This window comes from Mesoplodon mirus (assembly GCF_964341445.2).
Source record: "Mesoplodon mirus genome assembly, chromosome: 10".
Lineage (NCBI taxonomy): Eukaryota > Metazoa > Chordata > Mammalia > Artiodactyla > Ziphiidae > Mesoplodon > Mesoplodon mirus.
In genome coordinates, this window is record NC_138986.1 from 6,578,675 (window position 1) to 6,605,200 (window position 26,526).

The window sequence follows — 26,526 nt, forward strand, 5'->3', positions numbered from 1 at the left end:
TTGTGGTCCTGTCTTCTGACAAATGCAGAAATAAAAAATGAGGTTTTCAATGATACTGCCCTCCACATGACACATATGTGGTTGTAATATGTAGAAAAATGTGTAAGATAAATGTGCTATTCATTTCCAGATGTTAGGCTTAAATTTTAATTCAGGTACGTGACTTGTGTCTTTTGAGTTTATATTGTATATAAAGTATTTTCCTGTCTCTTAAAGAAAAAAAGTGAACTATTTGAGGGCTAAAACGTCCTGAGGTTTTGTGTGAGCCATCAGGTTCCCATCTGCCATCCAGCCTTGCAGTCCCCACTCCTTATTTACAGTAGTGGCTTGATCTTCATCCAATTGAGGTTATCAGTTGATAGTCTTAGGTTTATGAGTAAATAGTGAATTGAGCCAAAAGCAAAAACTTGAGCCAAAACCAGAAATTACAGCACTTGAAGGTATAATAGCTGTGCTGTTAAGTATTTACAATAGAAATTATATCAGAAAGGTTCAACACATTCCTGGATACCTCAATTGCACTCAGAAATAACGATATTCAGCCACAAAAAAATGACACGGGCAATGCCAAAGTAAGACTTGTATTCCTTCCCCAACCAGTATGTATACCTTGGGGCTCAACCTGATATCAGGTAGCTTCAGGGGAAAACAGTATTTCTGCACCGTGAATCTTACTTTACAAAATGAGCCTTCTTAAAATTTAAAAATATAACAAAATAGAAAAATTATTACCATGATATCATTTGGCAAAAAGAAAAAAATCACCACCCTCCTTCCATAGCTTTGCTTCTTCTAAAGCTGCCTAGTGCGTCCCTGTACTTTTCACCTTTATTCATTATTCCTCGGTTTCCAAAGCTGAAGACAAACTAAAAAACAACCATGTTTACAGTCAAAATTTCACCTTCCAGAAACATGTTCTATAGTCCACTTCCCCGTAGGACATTAAATCTAAGAAGCACTACTACCTTGTAATCTTCTTTAACCCTTCCAAAAAAGTCTTATGTTTTCAATGTCATTGTTGTTTGATATAAATGTTTTTAAATAATTTTCTTGCTTTCAAATTTGTGTTAAGGTTCATTCAGCCTACTGAAGCAATGCCTTGGATTGCACACTTAAAAGATTTACTTGGGCTTGGAGATTAGTAAAGGTTTATCTGAAAGCCTGTTTGGACTTGTTCTTGGTGTTCCTGGGGGAGAGTGATTTGACTATGATTTGATAGTATTTTGGTATGAATTCATTTGTTGATTTAACAAAGAGAGATGGGAAATGGGTATCTTAGTTATGTTCCCTTTGAATGCATTTGTTATGTCTACACTTCTCTTGTCAATTCTATATAGAAGTTCCTTTTATGTTGCTTAATGGCTATCTTCTATCAACTTTACCGTTTCTTGACATTTTGGTGTCAGATGGAAACGTATGATTTTATTCATCATCAGGCTCTGAAGAGCATTGTGAGAGACTGCAGGTATATTCACATAGGATTTAACTGCAATCTTTTTTTTTATTGGAGTATAAATGCTTTACAATGTTGTGTCAGTTTCTGCTGTACAGTGAAGTGAATGAGCTGTATGTGTACATATATCCCCTCCCTCTTCGACCTCCCTCCCACCCTCCCCCACCCCACCCATCTAGGTCATCACAGAGTCTTTTTCAGTAAGTGGCTTTATTTCTGCAATGGAAAAATCCTTGAAATTGTGTGTGTGTGTATGTGTCATAGCAGCAGTGATATTCTTTGAGCATACAGATCTATATATTTCTCCTATCTGGCCCAAATAGTATGTGTACTCCTAGGTAATGTAACATGCCAGGAACAAAAAATACTTCCCTTTAAGTATGGGAGTATCTTGGAGTGTCCATCTTACATAGCATTCTAGAGAAAGGTAAATCAGAATACCAAATTAATAGGAGAATAAACAGGAGTCCCTTCTATAGCAGAATGGAATATCATAACTTTTTAAGATGAAAGAGGAAACTTCAAAGATATGTCTTCTAGCTTGAAACGAGTTACTTCACACTGTGCCCAGACCCCATTGGAGTAAGATCTCTCTACTTAAGCTGGAGATTCTTTCCTGAAAAAGTGTGGCACACCTCAGTCTGATCCAATCTTGAGGGAGAGCTGTTATAAACCCTTCCAGAAAGGAGAATCCTTCATGTGGGTAAAGCCTTACATTAAGGCAATTGCAGTGCCTCCTTTGAAATTCGAAGGTGGTGCTTAATGACCTGTAATTCTTTAATTTCAAATTCTTTGAACGTCTGTCTTACATATGAAGAAGTTGAGGCTAAGACATTTCAAAAATTACACCTGGTCTTACCATGAGGAACTGGCTGAACCAACCTACACGTCAAGGCCTGTGTGTTTTTCTCTCATCACACCTTACCCCCTGCATGGTCCCAGTTTTCTCTGGACAGTAAAAGGCAAGCTATCTGGTGAGGTTGGAAGGTGGGTTTGCATGTGAAAAGGAAAATACTAGCAGTAAAGTGAAATACAAAGACAATTTAAACACCAGTAAGAGTTGAAGAAAACAGCTGTATACATGCCTGTCCACTCTAAGTTGTAAGCTGCTAGAAGGATGAGGTCCAAGCTTGACTGATGTGCAAACCTGACTGATGCTATTGATACAATGTCCTGCACAAGTCTTTGCATCCAAGAGATTTAAATAAATATTTGCTGGTTTGGATTAAAGTAAAGCTGTTTTATTCAGTGTGACAAACAGAAAACAAATTCTTTTTATATGGAACTCTCTACTTTTAAAACTCCCTTCTGAATCTAATGGAATTTTCCAAACTGAGTTAAACAAAATAAATTAATCAGAAATCAATAGAGAGTTTTAAGGCACTATTAGAAAAAAGGGAAAAAGCCAAATTTCAGAGTCGTACTCATAGGAGACAGATTACTCAGCTATATTGTTTGGGGTCAGTTACTTATAAAAACAGAAGAAGTATTTTATCAACATTGAGACTTTGCAATGTGAGCCATGTCAGTTTTAATGTCAGTCAGTGACCTTCATTTCTCCTGCAGTGAACCCTGTAGATTTCAGATGCAAGTGGCTGCATCAGCGGGGTTTCCTGGAGATGTTACAGGTGCTTGTGCATGAAATTCATAAGCCTCACCTTTTCATTCAACTGTCACTGCAGGTGCACAGCAGCCCCCGCTGGCACTAGTAGGACATTATTGCAAATCCTTCTGGACCAATTTTGTATCTATTAAGGTCAACCTTCCATGTTGTAACCGTCTGGATTTTAAGCACTTAATTTTCTGATGGTGGATGTTAAGAAGCGGCTGTATTCCTAAAGCATCCAAGTGGCCCTCACTAGGACTTTGGTGACAGCCGACTATTATTTTTAAGGTCCATTTTCATTGGAAATAAATGCCCACAGGGTCTTTAAAGAGCTAATTTTGCTTAGAAAAATATTGTGACTTGTGCATTTGCTTTTAATTGCAACTTTATCCTTATAATTAGCAATTCATTATAAACTTGTTGAGGGAAAGAAATTATGTGTATTGCAAATAATATTTGCACTGATTCATATCCTCAGAAAATTTAAACTGCTGGGATATTTCTTATTGGTAAGCAATGATATCATCTACCTCACCCTCTATTACATCATCTATGTAGTTCTTGTTTCCCATGACATTTAGAATTAGGTATTTGCAGATTTGTCCTTTGTGGCTTCACAGCTTGTAGAACTATTTGCAACCAAATAAGCAATGGTCTCAATAACCTGGAGGCAGACAAGTTATTTATTGAAGTAAGGGTCATGATGTGTTGATTCTGTTTCTTGTTAATTTGACAAATTCTATGTCAAGGAAAACATGGCCTCGATTTCGGCATCTGAAGTACACTGGGAATGGAATTTCAAGGGTTTCTAGGTCTAGACGTAGATTTTCACAGCACTAAGGGCTGCTTCATGTACTGTTGTGACAGTCCTTACACCATCACAGCCACACATTGATGTGCAGAAGTGTGAACACAGAAGCCAGCATCCTATAATATCAATATCATGGGCAAAGCAATTTTATTCAGAAGTCTGTTGTCTTTAATGCCTCCTTCTTTTATAGAGAGAACTTAAAAGTCAATCAATCTGTTCATGCAACAGATATTTATTGAGCTCATCTGTGACTCAAGGAACTGTTTCAGGGGCTTCAAGCTGAGATAAACATGTTTTTAAGTCAGATGCAGGGAGAGCCAATGCCAGCTGCACAGGCCTGTAGATGAGTAGTGTGGTGGAGATGGGCTCACCCAGGCAAGGCAGAACTTGACATTGCAACTTCAGCACATTCTCGGTGTCATTGCTATGAAACAGGGACCCAAACTTAGCTCCTTAGGCCAAGATTTCCCAGTGATTTTTTTCACTTGACCAAGACAACATTTTAAAAATACATAGGATAATTTGCTATCTTACATCCAGCCAGCTAGATACTGACATTACCTGCTATGCTGAAGCCCTTCCTCCTTTCATGTCACCCTGGAAAGAACCTTGACCCTTGACCCCAAAACTAAATTCTTACACCTGGTGCTGTCATTATCCATCTCCATCCAGTTCCTCCTCCTGAGCGATTTTGTTTAAAATGTATGTTTGTATTTTTTTAACTAAAGAAAACAAAAACAAAAACAAAAAAACAGGTGCCTAAAGTCTTCTTCAGTTGTAGTGTGACTAAAACATTTAAAATTGTTAATGCCTCCAATGGATATTTCTCTACAGATCATATTTTTATTTTAACTGAGGAAACCTACCTCTACTGACAGCAAGCTCAGAGAAGATTTTGATAAAGTAATCTCAATTCTAACATGTTTTTAATTAAAATGAGCAAATATTTCTGACAGAATATTATCCCAAGTACTGTTTTTTGCTCCACTCAGAGAGCCTTTCTTTGACAAGCGTTTTTACAAAACAGAACTTGCCAAATAAGTTATTTTTATTTATGCATATTTTGAAAGTTCTACCACATTTAGATACAGCAAAATCAGTTTTCTCAATTCCACTTCTTTGTGATATCAATATGGAAACTACAAATTAAAAATAGAAGTTTCACTGAAAAATTCTTCCCACCAATTGAAATATTCCAAAAGTTCAGTTATAGATTTCAGAATGGAAATCCAGTGTATCATTTGAGTTCTCATCATTTAATCTTATCAGTTTCCCCCCTACTTTTACAGAAATTAGTTTCAGTGTCTTCTCGCAGACCTTTTCCAGTGATTTATAGTTACTTGAGCCTTCAAAAGCTGAAGATTTGGGGCACTCATTTGTTGAATACTTTGATTAACGATTGCTAATTGATTTTGAACAAAATGCAAACAAATATAGAAGACTCTTATAAAGTAGTTAGTACTATTGTAGTGTAGGGGAGGAAAAAAAAATACTTCTACCCTTCTAGGTTCTCCAGCTGGGGTTCTGACAATAGACAGAATAAAAAGAAAAGAAAGAAATTTATTAGTGCATGCAACACACATACACATGGGAGTACCCAGAGATGAGTAACTCAAACAGATGGTTAGAACTTGGGCTTCTGTAGCCCCTTAGCCAAAGAACAATAAATTTGTGGAGAAGCAACAAGACAAAGGAAAAGGACATTGAACTTCTATGGCAACAGATTGGGGGAAGGTAAATATATGGTGGAACTAATGAAAGGTAAGGACTAGTTAGTAAAGTTTGTTGTATAGACTCTTCTGGTGCCCTCTGGGCTGATAAGGATCTAAAGTTGTCTCCAGTGATTAACTTCTGTCCTTGATAGAGAGGGGAGGGGGATACTTTGACAAATGTTTGTCCTGCTTTTAGGCAAATAAGGGAGGGCAGAGAGCTTTTCTTATGTCTGCTCCCTCTCAGTCGGCTTCAGCTCAAAATAATTCTTATGCCAAAGTGACACATTTTGGGCTGGCATATTTTGCCACCCTTCAGTTGACACTAGACTTGATTTACAAAATAGTTTTTTCAAGGCTGAAACTTTCCTAGAAGTTGGACTGATAATGAGCTGCAGAGAGACAACAGAGATGCTTTTGTATCCAAAGTCTGTTTTGTCACAATTTTGTGGTTCAGTTACTGTCTTTATAAAAATATTTGTAAATTTTGACAACTGCAGCTTCTGCTTTGATCGGTAGAATATCACAGCTTGTTTGAACACAATTATGAGTTAGATGCATCCCATGATTACTTCCAAGCATGTTCCACACATTCCTCAACTTAATAAGGACATTGTTCTTAACCGTAAGGCTGTATTCCACTGGAATATAGATTCACATCATCACTTTAAAAACAAAGAACATATTCAGTGTGGAACTTTTAAACTGAATTTGCACTAGAATTCACAATAAATTCAGATATTTCACCATCAAGAGAATAAATTTCCAAACACTTTACTTTGAGTCGATGAATTACGTGAAAAGAAAAATGGAACTATTATTGGATTTAACAGGTTTTCCATTTTTATTATACAGTGACACTGACAGAAAACTATTCAGTTTAACTCCTTATGAAGTTCTTCTGCTAAGCAAGCTACACTGACAGCTATCACTTAACTTTTTGTATATGCACAAGAAAACTTGGAATCAAAACTGAGTAAATTAACTGTCATTTGATCTAAATGAAAAGTCACACTTCACTGAAGAATATATAAGTGTACCTTCTGAGCTGCATGTGTGAAATTGAATTCTTTGTGCATAGTATTCTTAAAATAACTAAAGACTTTGTGGTAGACGCTGATGCTTCTTCAGTAGGTTTGTGTCTCTGGTCTTTGTCTGGTCAGTGATATTTTAAAAGCCCCTCTGGTAGATAAAAAATGTTGACTAATACCTAGGCAACTTAAATAGTCATCATTAACTTTCTTGAGAAATAGAAATTCTGTACTGCAATATTATGATTTATAATAAGAAACATTTGTTCTCTGTCCCCCATCAGAGCCCCTAAAGCCTTTGGAATTCCCTAAGTGCTGAGAGCAACAATGGTGACTTTCATTATGTTAAGGAGGTTACTTTGGGTTGCACCTGAGAATGGGGGCTGGCTGCCAGGGGAACCAACCTTTGTGATTAGAGGGTTGGAACTTTCAGTTCCAACTTTCCCACATACCTTGCCTTTGCCTCTCTTCCACCTGGCTGTTCTGAGTTCTATCCTTTCATAATACACTGGTAATCTAGTATGTAAAATATTTCTCTGAGTTCCGTGAGCCACTCTAGCAAATTACTGAAACCAAAGGAGGGGTCATGGAACTTCCGATCTATAACAGTGGGTCAGAATCCCAGGTGACAACCTGGAGTTGTGGTTGGCATCTGAAGGTGGTAGGGGGTAGTTTTGTAAGGCTGAACACTTAATTTGCAGAATCTGATGCTATCCCCTGGTAGATAGTGTCAGAAACGAACTGCAGGTCCCTCAGCTGGTGTCGGATCATTGTTTGCTGGTGGTGGGAAGCCTCCACACATTGGCATTAGTATTAGAATCGTATGTACTTAACATGTACTTCTTTTAACATATTAACCTATTAAACTACTTCTTTTAACATATTACTGTTGGAAGGGTTGATTCCAAAATAAGTAACTGATACCAACAATCACAGTAAACAATGTTCTAGATTTGTAATTAATAAGTGACAAAAAGCCCTGCAGCAGAAGCCTTCTGACTACTTTTCCGTGGTCTCTATACTGTGTGTCTTCTATCTGTACACACTTCATGCAGAGTGAACCTATAAATTCCTACAATTTCCATTGACCCCACCAGCTGTTGGCCTGGTGGCTTCGTGCATCTCTCAGACTTCAGACCAGTCCCAGCACAGATGGACACATGTACTTCACATGCTCTAGATGAGACAGTGGCAGAGAACATAGAAGTACGTGTGTATGTGTACCCAAACCAGTCCAGCTTATCTGAACGTAGCTGATAATACTACTACTACTTTGAATAATGACAAATCTAGGATAAACACTAAATCAGACAGGAGGCACAGACAAAAGCAAATATTGGGATTGTCTTGGGTGTACCTTGTCATATCGTCCTCCTATGTATGCCTCTGAGACCAGGGGTTCTCTGGCTCTACATTTGGTAACCCGAGTGCCCAGAGACCATAGGAAGGAGATATAACACTAGCACATCACTTCTTACAGGTAAACACCTGTGAGCTGAGACCCAAAAGTCACACTTGCAACCCTATCCCTCCTCCTTTCCGAGGTCATGTGTCGCTGTTTATTGGGAGATAAATATGAACTTGAATATGAGAAAGAATGAAATGGGAGGGGATGGTGACAGTTGCTGCAATCCAGAGAGGGCTCAACTTTCATTAAGCTCCACCCTTCAGTCTGAGATGCTGCTAGCCTCATTCTCCAATGCTGGCATGCAAGATGAAACCATAACGTTTCCCAAAATTTCACATAACAAATCTGTCTCTCTCTTCACTAGATTAACCCCAAGTTGTGATGCTAGAACCACTGGGGTTTGGGGAGGGCCCAGTATAGATAATAATAATTAGTGTTATACACAAACAAGGGCCTATGACAGGGTGTCCCTGCATCGTCCTCCATGCTCATTAGTGAGAATCCCCAATGATAAGGGAATTATTCTTTTTGTTCCTAAACAACATTAGAAAAGCAGCCTGCCTACTGGCTAGGTAAGGGGCTGGCATTTGGTTTTCTTATGTCCACAGACTGACTGATTCCTTGTTCTGACAACGACACTTTATTCCAAGCAAGACAGATTGACTTTCTGTCCCCAGTGAGCAGCAATCCTTGATTGTTCCAGCACACCCCCTGTGCTAACAGTAACTAATCCCCATTCCACCTCACTTTCACATTTAACTTAAAGCTCATCTCTTTCAGAATACCTCTTCTGGGGAAGGCTTTTCCTATTTGTATCACGCTCGCGAGTACAGAAATATGTCTAGACCATTAATCCAAGAGTTATTTACAGACATGTATTATTGCATAAGTGGCCTTAAAGCATTCCCTAAATTCTTATATCCTTACTGCAGAATTTATCCCCGAGAGCTGAAGGAGAGTTAGTCTGCTTCTTCCTTCTTCCCCTCCCATTTTCCCTCTTTTTTTTCATTTTTAAGATTATGGGGTCTTTAGTTTGACTCCAATGGCCTTCCAGACTCCTGAGATGGGCGGGTGGTATAGTGGTTCCAGACGCTTTATTTGAAGACAGACTGTGTGGCTCCAAAATGCGGCTCTTTCCTCCTCACCCCATCTTTCCAGATGAGAAGAGCGCCTCCTCATTTTCACAGAGTTACTGTGAGGATTAAGTGCGTCAAGCCTTGCAATTTCAGCCTCAGATGGTGAGTTCCAAAGTTCTAATTTCTGAAGCCTAGATTTTACGCTCCCTACCCCATTTCCTCAGAGAAAGTAGAAATAAATGCATTACACTTCACAAAAGGTGTGCAAGTGTGTAGGTGGCACCATCGGGTGCAGACAGCTCCAGGAAGGGGGTCATCAGGACAGGTTTTGCCTGCTGAATCCACCAGCAATTGATGATCTGACTTGGGGCACGTCAGTTAATTTGACCTTCATTTCCTAAACTTGGTTAATTCCTGAGGTGGTGTTAAAATCAAGTAAGTTAATTTCTGTGAATACACTTTGAAAATTTTAGATCTCTACTCAAATGCAGCACATCAGTTGTAATGATTATTATTAATAATCCTTTTCCCCTTGGGGAAATATATGTACATAAGTAGTTTTTTTAGAAATGAAACATTAATCCAATCGGGAATATCTGGCCCTAAGTCTCCACTCAGAGGAAATATTTTGAGTTTCGAGGAACCACGCTGCTGCAGGCAAAAGAATTTTGATATTAACGGGAGGAATTTTGTGGGCATATGACTGTATAAAAAGTGATTGTAAAAGAAATTGGGCCTTGGTGACTAAAATATATTTGGGAAGGATGAGACTTCTTTAATAGGATAGCTTTAGAAATTTTAGTAGAGATTTAATTTCTTAAATGTGGCTACTGTAAAAGCTGTGACAGGGGACATGTAGCAGGTTGAGTTCTTCAGAAGCAGAAATTAAAACAGAAGTTGATGTGTAAGATTTTTTTACTTATTCATTAGAGCCCAAGGCCTGTGAAGGGGAAAGGGAAGGAACGAGTTTGACCAGCTGCATGGGGCGCTCTGGAGTGAGTGTGGCCCATAGAGCGCCCAGGGCTGAGTCGAACCAAGCCCTTAGCTCCTGCCTTGCTCAGCCTCACGGCATTGCTGCTGGACGGTCACTGACACAGTTCCTGAAGGAGCTGAGGGCTGGGAGCACCTGCTGACCACACGCCCCGCAGCTGGGCAGCAAGTCCTTTGAAACGGGATCTATGTGGTACCACTCTGTATTCCCTACAAGCCATAGACAAGAGGCATGAAAAGAACCTGAGAATCCTGAGAAGAGTTATTTAGGACAGTATTAGAAAGTAGAGTGTACAATATGTATTTCTGGACAAGAATTAACAAATATAATCACATTTAACCTCTTCTGGTAATTGCTGTAATGTGATTACCAAGAACTTACTCCATTCAGTGGAATAATATACAGTTTTGAGAGCAGAAATAGACTGAACTACCATATTCCTTACACACCTGGACCTTACATAAAATGCAAGTCCTGTCGCAATGCTAATAGCTGCAAAAGAAAATCCAAGTTTTAGTCATTCACATTTTTTTGCAAATATCATGATATTGATTTCATGTAGAAACTACTGTAAATTTTTACTGTTATATGTGATATAAATGATCACTTTTAAAAAACATAAAATACATAATCAAAATGTATCTTAAGTTTAGGAAACAAACTTCAAAATTTAGTTTCATATTCAAAACCCATATGGTTTAAGAGGCATGAGAAGAGATGAAGGATCCACGTGCATTATAAGAAATACTATTGTCACCCTAAAACTTTACCACAGTACAAATAATCAACAATGTCACTCATAAATTACCCTAGTAAATTAATAATTAATTCACTGATTCTTAAATGCAAACATTCTGTATCTCCTTAATTGTGCCTTTTCACTGTTCAAGGACTTGATATCAAAATTAACATCTTAAGCTTTATGGAATTCCATGAGCTTCTGGCATGTGGAATTACATTTTGTTGTCAACTAGACTTTCCTAATTTGAATTGTTTTTATGCCCATTTTTAAAGGCTATTATATTTACAAATATATTTTCTCAGTGATCATTTCAAAGGTTAACCTCAAATTATGTCCATAATAAACCTGTCTTGACTAAGTTAAAGTAATCCTCTACAAAAGAGGAATGGGTAGGTTAATGGATCCACATAGCCGAATTAAAGCCTGGACTGAAAAGGAGTTGAGAAGACTTTCCCACTGAGTTGATTCCTTTGTCCCCTGGTGGCATGATGGGGCAGAAAGCAAACACAATTGAGGTCAGACCGGGACTTAATTACAAGGTAGTCATTCACCCCTCAGCTACCGTTTTATCCAGTGAGGCTGATAATGCCCACTTAAAAGGACTGTCAGGGTTGGGGTAATGGTCCAATAATAAAATCTGTGTAAAGGTGCTTGGTAAACTGTAAAATGGTATTCAGTGTTATTAGCAATGGACAATCTCCCCCAGATTTGCCAGCCCCTCTTAGAGCTTCTGCTACTCCAGAGGTTTGCATGTTTGAACTGAGACGGGGTGCTGTAGGGTGCTGTCTCACTCCAATTCTGTGCTAGGAAACTAGTGTGATGCTGGCTGGTTGATGGACGCGTCCTCCTAGTAGAGGTCTAAGGAATCAAACCTCCACATTGTCATGGAGTCCAGTGTGTAGGCGTCTTGGGGAGCTGTGCATGGAAGAGCGAGCCAAGACGCTCTCCTGGACCAGATGCCCATACTAAACTTTTAAGTTAAGATTGTCCACAGACGTTTCCTTAAGTGTCCTTTAAAATCAGTAAGATAATAGCTAGAGTGGCTCTATCACAAGTAACTCTTATTACAGAATTTATACAGAACGGTATTCTAGGAAAATGATAAAATGCATGGCGTGTGATGATCCCATCATACACATTAGCTTTCACAGAACTGTCAGTGTTCAGCTCTAATCTGGTTTTCTGGAATGATATTTTTGGCTCCTGCAACACCAAGTCCATATGGAAAGAGATTTTGATTCAGCAAATTTAAAAAAACAAACTTCATTCTTTGAACCTTTTTTTTTTTGTATACTCACTAAATAGGTGGAATTAGCCTTTTGTTTATCTTGAAAACTCGGCTTAGTTAAGTTTATTTTCCCATAAATATATTGGAATGCCTTCCTTAGCACTACAGCTTGCTTCTTGTCCATTTGCAATGTCTGTTTTACACCAAGCTTGTTCTGTAATGAGACTAGCAGAAGGCACAGAATTTTCTCTCCTCCCCCAGTCTCTCACTATGTCTGATTTTCCTATTTCCCAGTTTCCACTGACATTTGTTTCTGAGCATGGATTGATTTGCCCTAGAGCCACTCAGTGATGCCAACCGAGTCAGCCTCTGATGAACAGAGACTGTGATGGAGAGCTTAGGCTCTGGAGAAAGAATGCTGGGTTTGAAACCTGGTTCCACCTCTAATTAGAACAATTGCCTTGTTCTTTGGGCAAGTTCCCCAGCTTCTCTGAACCTCTTCAAAAGGGTCTGAAAAATTAAATGAGATACAATTTGAAGAGTGCATGCAACATAGCAAACACAGTAAACACTAGCTAAGATTTTGGCTCTGAATTGCTAACTAAAAGAGCATATTGTAGGTACGTTTTTACTGATCTTGTCTCCTCTACATTTTGCTCTCCAAACGTACATCAACCTTGGCTATACGAAGCATAAGTGAAGAGTATTTAATCTTTTCTATGACTGGTATGTCTGCCTCAACATCCCAGGAATCATCTGACAAAACTTCTCATGAACAAGCCTTTCATTAGCTCGCTGAATGGGAATATTTCTTTTCCTCTGAGAAAAGTAATATTTTTAAGGCCAGTTCTATACTTTTATGGGTATAGCTATGACTACATAAAATTTAATTGACACTTCATGCAAACCGACTTTTCTCTTTAATGATATGGTGTGAGGCAAGAACACATAGATATAATGTTCTTACATAGCTGTAGGTTAGTGCCTCTTACCCAGGGGTGGTTTTATGACATCTGGAGACATTTTGGATTGTCACAGCGCAGAGGTGGAGGTGTGGTGCTAATGTCATGTGGTGTATGGAGGCCAGGGATACTGCTGAATATCCTACAACGCTCAGCACCCAAATCAAGGAGTGCTGAGGCTGGAAAAGCCTGCTGTAGGTGGAGGAGGCAGTGGAGCCCGCCCACCTATGATTTCAAAAGGCAGGAAGCTCACTTCCTGTTAGACTGCTATCTCCATCTGAACTCTTAAACCTTGCATTCCAAACTCTACTATTTCTCTAAGTCATTTAACAAACTTAGTTCCAAATTGCAGATTGTGCATGTGAATGCCTTGCCCTTTATATTCAGCCATGGAGCTGGCTCTTTTCCATTGGGTTTTGATAAAGTAAGGAAGAAAACCCGGCTTAACGAGTGTTGGAAAACATGCTTCATGGGTCTCAGGCAGTGTAGTGATTAGGAAATGTGTACTGTGAAGAGAGGTTGAATCTGGTGCACAGAGATAAACAATTCTGAAAGTCATTTTCCTGAGCCAACCGACTGTAATTTTTAAGTTCTGTATTTTAAATAAATTTGAAAACCTCAATCAGATTTAAAAGGTGTCACCCTTAGAGTTTGTGTTAGTTGTTTTTTCCCCTATGGTGGAAGTGAATCCGTAAATTCCTGAAGAATGGAAACAAGTTTGTGGTTCTCTAATAAACCAATTACAAAAGTCATTTAATTTCATTCTGGAAGAAAAACCCTCCATTATACATCAGTGTGATTTCAGAATTATTGCAGAATTTTTTTTTCATGCTATTTGGTAACTAGAAAGCAAAGAGAATGAAGGAGGAAAAGAGGTCAGGCAAAAGAGACCTGTATGAAAGGGTGTTTGCCATCCTTCAAATTCAGCCTTACTGGGGGTCACCCATGACAATAGTGATGTAGAAGGCAGAGTTTCTGGTTGAAACCTGATCTCTGTCAGGATTATAACAGGTTTCAGGTCTTTAGTAGGACTGATAAGTGAGACCCTGCTCAGGGCTGCAGCCCACTTCTGCAGAAGCCATATGTTTCCAAGTGCTTAGCTTCCATGGGTTATGGAAGCCACATTTGAGCTGCACGTGGCGATATGAGATTCCCATCAACCAAGTCCCAAATTCTGCCGGAGCCGCGCCGGGCTGTGGAAAATCTCCTCCTGAGCAGACCTCTCAGTGGTCGTTCCTGCTAAGTGTGTTTGCAGGTATCATCTGCTTTAATGCTCAGAACAGCCCCGTGAGGCAGGTACTGTTACTGTCCCTGGTCCTCACATAAATCACCTGAGGCTTAGTGGGAGGAGCTTAGGAAGTAAATCCTATGTCGCATAGCTGATAAGTGACAACAGAGTCTCAATCCAGGCCTTATGCTAAAATATGTATTCCTGAGTACACTCCACGCTGCCTGGTTACTGCTGAATGCATCCAGGAAGGACCTTATTCAGGGACCTAAGATTTGGGTGCATCATGCCACATTGTCCCCCGCCTTGGTGCTTTTTGTCTACCCGATGTTGTTCTCAGAATACACTGACGCATGCGATATAAATACTATATGTGTGTCACATTTCATAGCAATACAGTTCTACCATGCCTGCTCTCACATGCCTCGTTTGTTGCTTTTTCCTACCCGTTGTATCTTGGCACTTTCCATGTCAGAACCGACAGGGCTCGGGGTCAACAGGTATGCAGAGATATGACTGAGGTCCTGGTGAGTGGACACTGGATGCATACCTGTTGCCCTGACAGTGAGCACGTTTTCTGGGTAAACTGGCTATTTTTATTGGTTCTTCTGTGAATGTCTTGTTTTGGCCTTTCCCCGCCAAGCTTTCTTCAATGTTTGTCTTTTTTTCTTTTTTAAAAATAAATTTGGAAGATTTCTTTACATGTCAAGAATTCTAGCACTTTTCTATACATATAATAAATGTAAATGTTTCCCCATTTATCGTTTCTCTTTTACTCTGTTTTTAGTGTTTTTCCCTACCAAGTGTTACCTTTTTATGTATTCAATTATCAGTGATTTTGATTTTTCTGACCCCTTAGAAATTTCTTTGCCAATGCTGGGTTGTTGATTCAATTTACCTGTGTTGTATTCTCAACTGTTTTACAATTCTATTTTTTTTAAACATTTGATTTTTTGACCTACCTAAGTATCTGTGTTGAGGAATGCAAACTTTATTGTCATTATCATCCCTATATTAACTATTCTAATGCCCCCTAGCAAGTCATCTAATATCTCACTAGTTTGAAATCACACAGATATATTTGTATCTCTTTTAGACCTCTATCTGGGCTTCTACTTCTGTTCATTACTCATTCTGTGCCAAGCACATAGTTAAATTACTGTAACTAAGTAAAATTTGAAATATGGTTAGAAAAGTCATTGGCCATCTTTTTCATAACTTTTTTTGGCTAGTCTATGATTGTTCTTCTTTTAGGAACAAATGAATTTTTTCACGCACTAAAGAAAATGAGTAGAAACAGAGGGGGCAACTCAAATTCCCCCGGTCACATCCCAATGGTTCAGTGGCCATTACCTTTCTAAGACTAAACTAAACTCCGTTTTCAATATGGCATCAATATTAATGTACAAGGATCAGGCTTCAAATATTTTTGTCAAATGTGGGATACTGTTTTACTGTTTTTAAAAAATCCTGAAATTATGGGTTTGTGTGTCTGAAAGCTACTTGAGACGTGCTATCATTTATATTTCTCCCTACAGATAGGCACACAAGAGAGAGGAGGAGTTAGCCTTTATGTTTTAAAAAGATTTTAGCTTATCTATTCCGCACCACAAGCTTATGTCTGGTTTGACCTTGAGTCTCCTCCAAATAAAGTGACAATTTCTCTACTTTGGGAGATACTCTTGGGCAACCTGCTGGGTATTTTTCTTTCAAAGACTAATTTCCTGAATCTCTGGCTAAAGAGAGAAGGTTAATAGTTTAGGGAGTTTGTTCATAGGCCATTAGAAACAATTAGCACATTGCTGAGATTAAAAGCACTTCTCCAGAATGTTGGACAGCCTAGAAAGGAAACAGCACTTTTAGAAACATCTATTTTTAACACCTAATTAAGATAGACTTGGAGATTCCCCATCCTCTCTTGCCACACTATTTCATATTTTAATTATCAAGAAATTCTTAATTTCCTCCAAGCTTAGTTCTGCCTAAAGTAACTTAAAGTAATACTAACTTGGACCCTATCCATGGATTCTTGGGAATAAATTTTTAAATCACCTCATAACATTTTTTTTTCGTTTTTTTTTTTAAGAAGATGTTGGGGGTAGGAGTTTTTATTAATTAATTTTATTTATTTTTGCTGTGTTGCGTCTTCGTTTCTGTGTGAGGGCTTTCTCTAGTTGTGGCAAGCGGGGGCCACTCTTCATCGCGGTGCGTGGGCCTCTCACTGTTGTGGCCTCTCCCGTTGCGGAGCACAGGCTCCAGACGCGCAGGCTCAGTAGTCGTGGCTCACGGACCTAGTTGCTTCGCGGCATGTGGGATCTCCCAGACCAGGGCTCGAACCCGTGTCCCCTGCATTAGCAAGCAGATTCTCAACCACTGCGCCACCAGGGCAGCCCCCCTCATAACGTTTTTTAGGCTGATTATTTTCATCCCTGTACTTTTTTCCTCTTTGACAATTTTTTCTTAATATTCTAATTTCTGAATGATTTTCCTTTTCTCCAAGAATCACCTTCGTTCCAAGTAGGCTGTTCTCCTTGATGCCTCTGGAACGTGCCAGCCATTCGTGTTCTTGTTTTAGTGCTTTAATCCTGCTGCTGCTGCTTTCTCCTGAGACATCCACCTCTAGCCCTTCACCCCGCTCTTTCAATGCTTGACGACACAATGCAAATTCTCACACACTGTATGAAGTTTCTGGAGCCTCTTTGTTTGGGGCTCCCACTCCCTCTGTGTCGGTACTGCCTGATGCCCAATAATCGCTGCCCCGGTCAATGCGCTGCCTCCAGCTCTCACATGCCCTGCACTACCATGCACCTCGTGACCTCGCAGCAGGAAGAATTTGTCAACTCAAATTTTATCAGTGCCTTTCCATATTTTGGTTTGTAACCATTATTTTTTTCCTCTTCACTACTGTAAAGATAGAACCAATTTATTGTGATATAGAGTTGGATCCATTTGTGTTTTCTATGTTGTATATACTGCAGTTCCACATGGGTGTTGATCAGCCGCCAGTCCAGCTGAGAAATGATGAAATGAGAGAAAAAGGCAGTTACCCCCAGCCACCCACCTCTACCCACCTCGACACTCAGTCTTCAGAAACATAATCAGAGCCCCCTCTGCTGGCTCCCTCTTACCTACCTCACTCGTCGCGTCCAGAGCCCTGCTCTTCCTCTAGTTCTTCCAGCAAACTCTGTTCCCTCTCGCCACAGGACCTGGGCACGTGCCACTTCCTTCACGTGTAACGTTCTCCCAATCTCCCTCGCCTTAAACCCACTCCCCTCCCAACAACTTCACCTAATGAGACGAAGCTTTAAAAAAAAAAAAGAGCTTCTCTGTCAGGGACATCTGGCATCAGCACCTGTAACCCACTGACCACCACTGACTTGAGCTCACCTGGATAACCAGGTGGGTATCCTGTGTTTTCCTCAGTGCCCTGTGCCGTCCTGCAAAAGCTGTGACTCCCAGGGGTCAGAGGTGGCCCGCTGTCTCAGAAGATCAGCGGTAGGTTAGCAGGCAGGGTGGTTCGCTCGTCATCCCTGCAAGAGGGACGCACGTGTGGCGTCACAGAGAACCGTGTGTTGGCCCAGGTGGGGAGCAGAGGAAGTCAGAGTTTGACCTCAGTGAACTGCAAGTAGACAGTGTAAGAGAAGAACTTGGGGACCACTCAAAAAGGGCGTATATCCTCCCAAAGAGTAGCTGCTGTATCACTTAGCCACTGGGAAGTCATTGAAATTTTAAGTTAGGAGAATATAATGGCCAGTTTTGTGTCTTAGAAAGGTAATTCTGGTGGCTGGGAGGGGCGGCGGGGCGGCGGGGTGGGGGAGCAGGATTTCTCCATTGTGCAGTTATGCCCTACGTAAAAGCACCAGCTGAAATCATTCATCCCAAGCTGTGTTCACCTAGCAGCCTGGAACCCGAAGTTTCCATCAGGTCCCCTGCAGCCCACAGCCAGTCCTCTCTGCTCTGCTTCCCTCCAGTCTCTTTGCCTCCCAGGAGGAACTAGAGAGCTGCACTTCTGTTGAAATTCTAGGGCAAATTTCTAAAGAATTTCATGTGACATTTTATATGACATAAGAACATATACAGTTAATTACAGGCCTATTCGGTAAATGCAAACCAACTGCGAGAAAGATCTAAGCTGAGATGCCAGCCTTATCATGAAAGCCTGAAACAGACATGTATTTACTGACACGCATCCGTGCCCATGTCACATCTCCTCTCCTATCAGAGTCCTTCGTCTCTGTGCTCCAGACTCACAGACTGGATTCCCATTCCCAGGCGTGCTCCAAACCTTTCTGCACCTCAGGGCCTTTGCATGTCTCATTGCTAGGAAAACCATATCTGGCTTTTCATGCATCTGACTCCCACCCAGTCCTCAGACTTCTGCTTGCGCATCCCTTCCACAGACAAGACACCCAGTCCTGATGCCTGCAGCCTGCTACCTAATGTCTCACTTTCTTCCTTTCTCTTCCTTCATGTATCATAATACGGTTTGATATTCTACTTTCATTTATGACATCATAGAATTACAGTCTGTTGCCCTCAGTAGATTTGAACTGTGTCTGTTATATCCATGCTTGTACCCCAGCACCTAACAAAAGTGAATGAAAAGAAGTAGGAAATTAATAAATATCTCCTGAATGAATGAATGAGCCCAGAATGAAGATCTACAATAGTTGGTGAGAGCTGTTATTGAAATTACATCCTGTGATGTATAGTAGGAAAACAGAAAATAGACATTCTCAGCCCAAAATATGCTCTAAGAGGCTGGCATAGGAGAATGTGCCTCCAGTTTGATCTCAAGTTCCAATCTGAGCAGAAGGTTTGTGTGGTGCATATTAGGTATTGTTGAGTATGTGAGTGTAAGTTAAACATTTGTAAATCAAAGTACATTTCAAATGTACTAAGGCAGCTTATTTAAAAAGGTAAGTCTATATTAAATCATCTTTTGATGTGAAAAGTACCCTTTTAAAATTGAATAACCATTCTATAACACTCTGTTTCACTAAAAGTGAACTTTCTTTCATTTCATAAATCAGTTATACTGGCCAGTTTAATGTATGAATACAAGACCTGGTTCGATGGCAGGCATCTGAGTATTAGAGCATTGTGTTAGTGTCACATGCACGTCATTTCTCCATAACTTGTTCAAGGAGATGAGGGTGGACAGGGCCTGTATGCATTTTCAAATGCTGTAGGTTCAAGGCAGGTTTAGGTCTGTTATTTTTTAGTATTAAACATATATATATATATATATATATGTGTGTGTGTGTGTGTGTGTGTGTGTGTGTGTGTGTGTATTTCTCTCTTTTTTTTTAATCTTTATTGGAGCAGAGTTGCTTTACAATGTTGTGTTACTTTCTACTCTACGGCAAAGTGAGTTAGCTATACCTATACATGTATCTCCTCTTTTTTGGATTTCCTTCCCATTTAAACTGTCACCAGCATTGAGGAGAGTTCCCTGTGCTATACAGTAGGTTCTCATAAATTATCTATTTTATACATAGCATCAATAGTGTATATATATGTCAATCCCAATCTCCCAATTCATCCCACTACCTACCCCCCCCCTTCCCCTTTGGTATCCATACGTTTTTTCTCTATGTCTGTGTCTCTATTTCTGCTTTGTAAATAAGATCGTCTACACCAGTTTTTTTCAGATTCTGCATATATGCGTTGATATATGATACTTGTTTTTCTCTTTCTGACTTACTTCATTCTGTATGACAGTCTCTAGGTCCATCCACATCTCTACAAATGGCACTATTCCATTCCTTTTTATGGCTGAGTAATATTCCACTGTATATATGTGCCACTTCTTCTTTATCCATTCCTCTGGTGATAGACATTTAGGTTGCTTCCATGTCCTGGCTATTGTAAATAGTGCTGCAATGAACAATGGGGTGCATATGTCTTTCTGAATTATGCTTTTCTCTGGGTATATACCCAGTAGTGGGATTGCTGGGTCACATAGTAGTTCTATTTGTAGTTTATTAAGGAACCTCCTTCCTGTTCTCCATAGTGGCTGTATCAATTTACATTCCCACCAGCAGTGCAAGAGTGTTCCCTTTTCTCCACACCCTCTCCAGCCTGTATTGTTTGTAGATTTTTGTGGTGATGGCCATTCTGACTGATGTGAGGTGCTATCTCATTGTAGTTTTGATTTGCATTTCTCTAATAATTAGTGATGTTAAGCATCTTTTCATGTGTTTGTTGGCCATCTGTACGTCTTCTTTGGAGAAATGTCTGTTAAGTATTCCACCCATTTTTTGATTGGGTTTTTTTTTTTCATATTAACCTGCATGAGATGTCTGTATATTTTGGAGATTAATCCTTTGTCAGTTGCTTTGTTTGCAAATATTTTCTTCCATTCTGAGGGCTGTTTTTTCATCATATTTATGGTTTCCTTTGCTGTGAAAAGGCTTTTAAGTTTAACTAGGTCCCACTTGGTTATTTTTGTTTTTATTTCCATTTCTCTAGGAGGTGGGTCAAAAAGGATCTTGCTGTGATTTATGTCATACAGTGTTCTGCCTATGTTTTCCTCTAAGTTTTTGATAGTGTCTGGCCTTACATTTAGGTCTTTAATACATTTTGAGTTTCTTTTTGTGTATAGTGTTAGGGACTATTCTAATTTCATTCTGTTACATGTAACTGTCCAGTTCTCCCAGCACCACTTATTGAAGAGGCTGTCTTTTCTCCACTGTACATTCTTGCCTCCTTTATCAAAGATAAGGTGACCATATGTGTGTGGGTTTATCTCTGGGCTTTCTGTCCTGTTCCATTGATCTATCTTCCTGTTTCTGTGCCAGTACAATACTGTCTTGATTACTGTAGCTTTGTAGTATAGTCTAAACTCAGGGAGCCTGATTCCTCCAGCTCCGTTTTTCTTTCTCAAGATTGCTTTGGCTATTCAGGGTCTTTTGTGTTTCCATACAAATTGTGAAGTTTTTTCTTCTAGTTCTGTGAAAAATGCCAGTGGTAGTTTGATAGGGATTGCATTGAATCTGTAGATTGCTTTGGGAAGTATAGTCATTTTCACAATGTTGATTCTTCCAATCCAAGAACATAGTATATCTCCATCTGTTTCTAACATCTTTAATTTCTTTCATGAGTGTCTTACAGTTTTCTGCATACAGGTCTTTTGTCTGCTTAGGTAGGTTTATTCCTAGGTATTTTATTCTTTTTGTTGCAATGGTAAATGGGAGTGTTTCCTTAATTTCTCTTTCAGATTTTTCATCATTAGTGTATAGACAATCAAGAGATTTCTGGGCATTAATTTTGTATCCTGCTACTTTACCAAATTCATTGATTAGCTCTAGTAGTTTTCTGGTGGCATTTTTAGGATTCTCTATGTATAGTATCACGTCATCTGCAAAAAGTGACAGTTTTACTTCTTCTTTTCCAGTTGGTGTACCTTTTATTTCTTTTTCTTCTCTGATTGCTGTGGCTAAAATTTCCAAAACTATGTTGAATAATAGTGGTGAGAGTGGGCAGCCTTGTCTTGTTCCTGATCTTAGAGGAAATGGTTTCAGTTTTTCGCCATTGAGAACAGTGTTGGCTGTGGGTTTGTCATATATGCCCTTTATTATGTTGAGGTAAGTTCCCTCTATGCCTACTTTCTGGGGGGGTTTTATCATAAACGGGTGTTGAATTTTGTCAAAATCTTTCTCTGCATCTATTGAGATGATCATAAGGTTTTTCTCCTTCAAGTTGTTAATATGGTGTATCACATTGATTGATTTGCGTATATTGAAGAATCCTTGCATTCCTGGGATAAACCCCACTTGGTCATGGTGTATGATCCTTTTAAAGTGCTGTTGGATTCTGTTTGCTAGTATTTTGTTGAGGATTTTTGTATCTATGTTCATCAGTGACATTGGCCTGTAGTTTTCTTTCTTTGTGACATCTTTGTCTGGTTTTAGTATCAGGGTGATGGTGGCCTTGTAGAATGAGTTTGGGAGTGTTCCTCCCTCTGCTATATTTTGGAATAGTTTGAGAAGGATAGGTGTTAGCTCTTCTCTAAATGTTTGATAGAATTCTCCTGTGAAGCCATCTGGTCCTGGGCTTTTGTTTGTTGGAAGATTTTTAGTCACAGTTTCAATTTCAGTGCCTGTGATTGGTCTGTTCATATTTTCTATTTCTTCCTGGTTCATTCTTGGAAGGTTGTGCTTTTCTGAGAATTTGTCCATTTCTTCCAGGTTGTCCATTTTATTGGCATATATTTGCTTCTAGTCTATCATGATGCTTTGTATTTCTGCAGTGTCAGTTGTTACTTCTCCTTTTTCATTTCTAATTCTATTGATTTGAGTCTTCTCCCTTTTTTTTTCTTGATGAGTCTGGCTAATGGTTTGTCAATTTTGTTTATCTTCTCAAAGAACCAGCTTTTAGTTTTATTGATCTTGCTATCATTTCCTTCATTTCCTTTTCATTTATTTCTGATCTGATTTTTATGATTTCTTTCCATCTGCTAACTTTGGGGGTTTTTTGTTCTTCTTTCTCTAATTGCTTTAGGTGCAAGGTCAGGTTGTTTATTAGAGATGTTTCATGTTTCTTAAGGTGGGATTGTATTGCTATAAACTTCCCTCTTAGAATTACTTTTGCTGCATCCCATAGGTTTTGGGTCATCGTGTCTCCATTGTCATTTGTTTCTAGGTATTTTTTTATTTCCTCTTTGATTTCTTCAGTGATCACTTCGTTATTAAGTAGTGTATTGTTTAGCCTCCATGTGTTTGTATTTTTTACATATTTTTTCCTGTAATTGATATCTAGTCTCATAGCGTTGTTGTCGGAAAAGATACTTGATACAATTTAAATTTTCTTAAATTTACCAAGGCTTGATTTGTGACCCAAGATATGATCTCTCCTGGAGAATGTTCCATGAGCACGTGAGAAAAACGTGTACTGTGTTGTTTTTGGATGGAATGTCCTATAAATATCAATTAAGTCCATCTTGTTTAATGTATCATTTAAAGCTTGTGTTTCCTTATTTATTTTCATTTTGGATGATCTGTCCATTGGTGAAAGTGGGGTGTTGAAGTCTCCTACTATGAATGTGTTACTGTTGATTTTCCCTTTTATGGCTGTTAGTATTTGCCTTATGTATTGAGGTGCTCCTATGTTGGGTGCATAAATATTTACAATTGTTATATCTTCTTCTTGGATCGATCCCTTTATCATTATGTAGTGTCCTTCTTTGTCTCTTCTAATAGTCTTTATTTTAAAGTCTATTTTGTCTGATATAAGAATTGCTACTCCAGCTTTCTTTTGATTTCCATTTGCATGGAATATCTTTTTCCATCCCCTTACTTTCAGTCTGTATGTGTCTCTAGGTCTGAAGTGGGTCACTTGTAGACAGCATATATATGGGTCTTGTTTTTGTATCCATTCAGCCAATATTTGTCTTTTGGTGGGAGCATTTTGTCCATTTACATTTAAGGAAATTATCAATATGTATGTTCCTATTCCCATTTTCTTAATTGTTTTTGGTTCCTTATTGTAGGTCTTTTCCTTCTCTTGTGTTTCTTGCCTGGAGAAGTTCCTTTAGCATTTGTTGTAAAGCTGGTTTGGTGGTGCTGAACTCTCTCAGCTTTTGCTTGTCTGTAAAGGTTTTAATTTCTCCTCAAATCCGAATGAGATCCTTGCTGGGTAGAGTAATCTTAGTTGCAGGTTTTTCTCCTTCATCACTTTAAATATGTCCTGCCAGTCCCTTCTTGCTTGTAGAGTTTCTGCTGAAAGATCAGCTGTTAACCTTATGGGGATTCCTTGTGTTTCATTTGTTGTTTTTCCCTTGGTGCATTTAATATGTTTTCTTTGTGTTTAATTTTTGACAGTTTGATTAATATGTGTCTTGGTGTATTTCTCCTTGGATTTATTCTGTATGGGACTCTCTGTGCCTCCTGGACTTGATTAACTATTTCCTTTCCCATATTAGGGAAGTTTTCAACTATAATCTCTTCAAATATTTTCTCAGTCCCTTTCTTTTTCTCTTCTTCTTCTGGAACCCCTATAATTCGAATGTTGGTGTGTTTAATATTGTCCCAGAGGTCTCTGAGACTGTCCTCAGTTCTTTTCATTCTTCTGTCCCTAGTCTTTTGTCTCTGTTTTTTATTTTTTCTTTTGCCCTACCCAGGTATGTGGGGAGTTTCTTGCCTTTTGGGAGGTCTGAGGTCTTCTGCCAGCGTTCAGTACGTGTTCTGTAAGAGTTGTTCCACACGTAGATGTATTTCTGATGTATTTGTGGGGAGGAAGGTGATCTCCACGTCTTACTCTTCCACCATCTTGAAGCTCCAGCTGTATATTTATTTTCATCTCAACAATTCTGGACCAAGGTATCGTTTTGCCTAACAGCGCCTCTATGTAAATAAATTTTAAAAAGCATGCTAAATAAGAAGATTCAACATTTCCATGCTTCAAGGGTGTTCCATTTATGCTAATCCACTGCCCTTTATTGAAATATTGAGAATATTCTGAAGTTTCTGAGATAGACAAAATTCCTACTTGTATTTTAAAGGAAAAAAAAACTTGACAGTTTCTACTCATTTAGTTACAAGTATTTGTTGAGAACTTACTAAGTAAGTCCGAAGTACAGTAAGGGATAAGACTAATAATAAAAAACCAGGCTTACCATAAGGAATTTCTCTTTACCATATCGAATTGTTGGGAGGGATAAGACATAGGAGTTTAAAAAATATTTCTAGGGACTTGGCAAGACAGTGGGCAATACAAAAATTGTAACAAAAGGCTCATTCATGCAAGGATCTTAAAATGTTCAATGTGACAGGTATTGTGAGTACAAACATTTCTTTGATACTCTAGACGAGGGACGCCATCATTCCTGGCTTCAAGCTGGATGTACAATTTGAACTGAACCTTGAAGTCCAGGGAGGACTTTGATGGGTGGAGGTGGAGAAAAGAGCAGTATAAGTGGTGGCAAAGATTAAGCAAAGTGATGGAAACAGGAAATATTTATGTATTGGCACATAATCTGGCTTGGCTGGAACTTGGTGTATGCGAGAGAGAAACTGAGGATGAAAGGAAGGTTGGGTTAATGTCAATGTGGAAAGCTTTGAATACAGTATAAGGAGCTTCCTGGTGTGTCATGGGAGCTATTGCATATTTGGGATTTTCTCAGCTGGGCTTTAGGAAAATTAATCTTCTCAATGATACTGCAGAGTGGCAGGAGAACAGAGCGAGGGAAACCAGCTGGAAGACGATTATACCAATTCAAAGAGAACATTCTGATACATCTTGAACTATAAACCAAGCAGCTTTTTTATAGGTGATACCTGGCTTAAACTGAGATGATAATTCTCTTAGAGAGCCATAAGGGCTGTATCATAATTTACTAATGAATGAGAAATGAAGTTCAAGCTACTGAATAATTGGAAGTTAGATACAGAAATATCATGAATCAGGAAAAGTGCTACTACATGGAGTTCTGGCCTCCATGAACCTGGGTAATGGCTCCTACAGAAAGAGCAAACATTAAGTCAACTCAAGGTGAAATTTGTATACAAGGTAGAAACTCAATCTCTGAACAATCCCAAGAGACCCTGGTGGAAAATGCACTCAATGTACCTTAAGGAAGTGAAGAACTCCTCGGGAAGAAATTAGGGAAGAACGTGAGGAGCTCAAGTTCTTAAATAGGGTTGGGAACTGGAGAGAGTAGCAGTTGATTCACTGTTGAGCATTTTTGATTGGGAAACACTGTGAAGACACTATGTGAATTCTCAGAGGAGGTCTGCCTGAATTCTGTTGTTGCTGCTGTTGCCAATGATGCTGAAGATTTCAGTGATGATGTGTACCTTTCCACTTTAGATGAGAACCCAGGCCCTTATCACACCATAATTGTGGAGTGGATGCAACTCAGGGGGAAGTTGTGAGAGGTGCTGAGCTGTGGTGCACTGGAGTTGGCCCTACTGGCCAGAGAGAATCAGTTGTTAAATTTTCAGGAATTTCATGAGCCAGTTATTAAACACAATTACTTTAAAAATTATATATTTAATTTAGTAAATTGTATTTTTAAAAGATAATAAATACTCTAAACTCATCATTTAGTAATAATCTTACTACATTTTGCTGTTATCTCTGTTCTTAAAGTAATTTTCATCTACAATGTGAAGATGGTGGAAATGCTGTAGGATAGTGGGCTACTGAGCAGCTCTGCCCAACTCTGGTTCAGTGGCTTCAGATTGGCAGCTTGAAACTGACCCTGCAGGAGTATTTACACCACAGAAATCAGTGAAGCCTACATATCAGGCCTTTTTATCCCCTCGGAAAACCAGTTG

The 26,526-nt window shown here is 39.1% G+C and overlaps 1 protein-coding gene across 7 annotated transcripts in view; it reads left to right on the forward strand.

The window, feature by feature from the left end:
- PRKN (parkin RBR E3 ubiquitin protein ligase) overlaps positions 1-26,526 on the forward strand; it is a 1,310,471-nt gene that overhangs the window by 718,710 nt on the left and 565,235 nt on the right. The window contains exon 7 of one of the 7 annotated variants that reach the window (XM_082633519.1): positions 17,224-17,595. The exons of the other annotated variants lie outside the window; for them this stretch is intronic. Within the exon in view, the coding sequence (XP_082489645.1) occupies positions 17,224-17,260 (37 nt within the window). The 3' untranslated portion in view covers positions 17,261-17,595. Of the gene's footprint in view, positions 1-17,223; positions 17,596-26,526 lie in introns of those variants that run through there. 7 annotated transcript variants of the gene reach the window in all.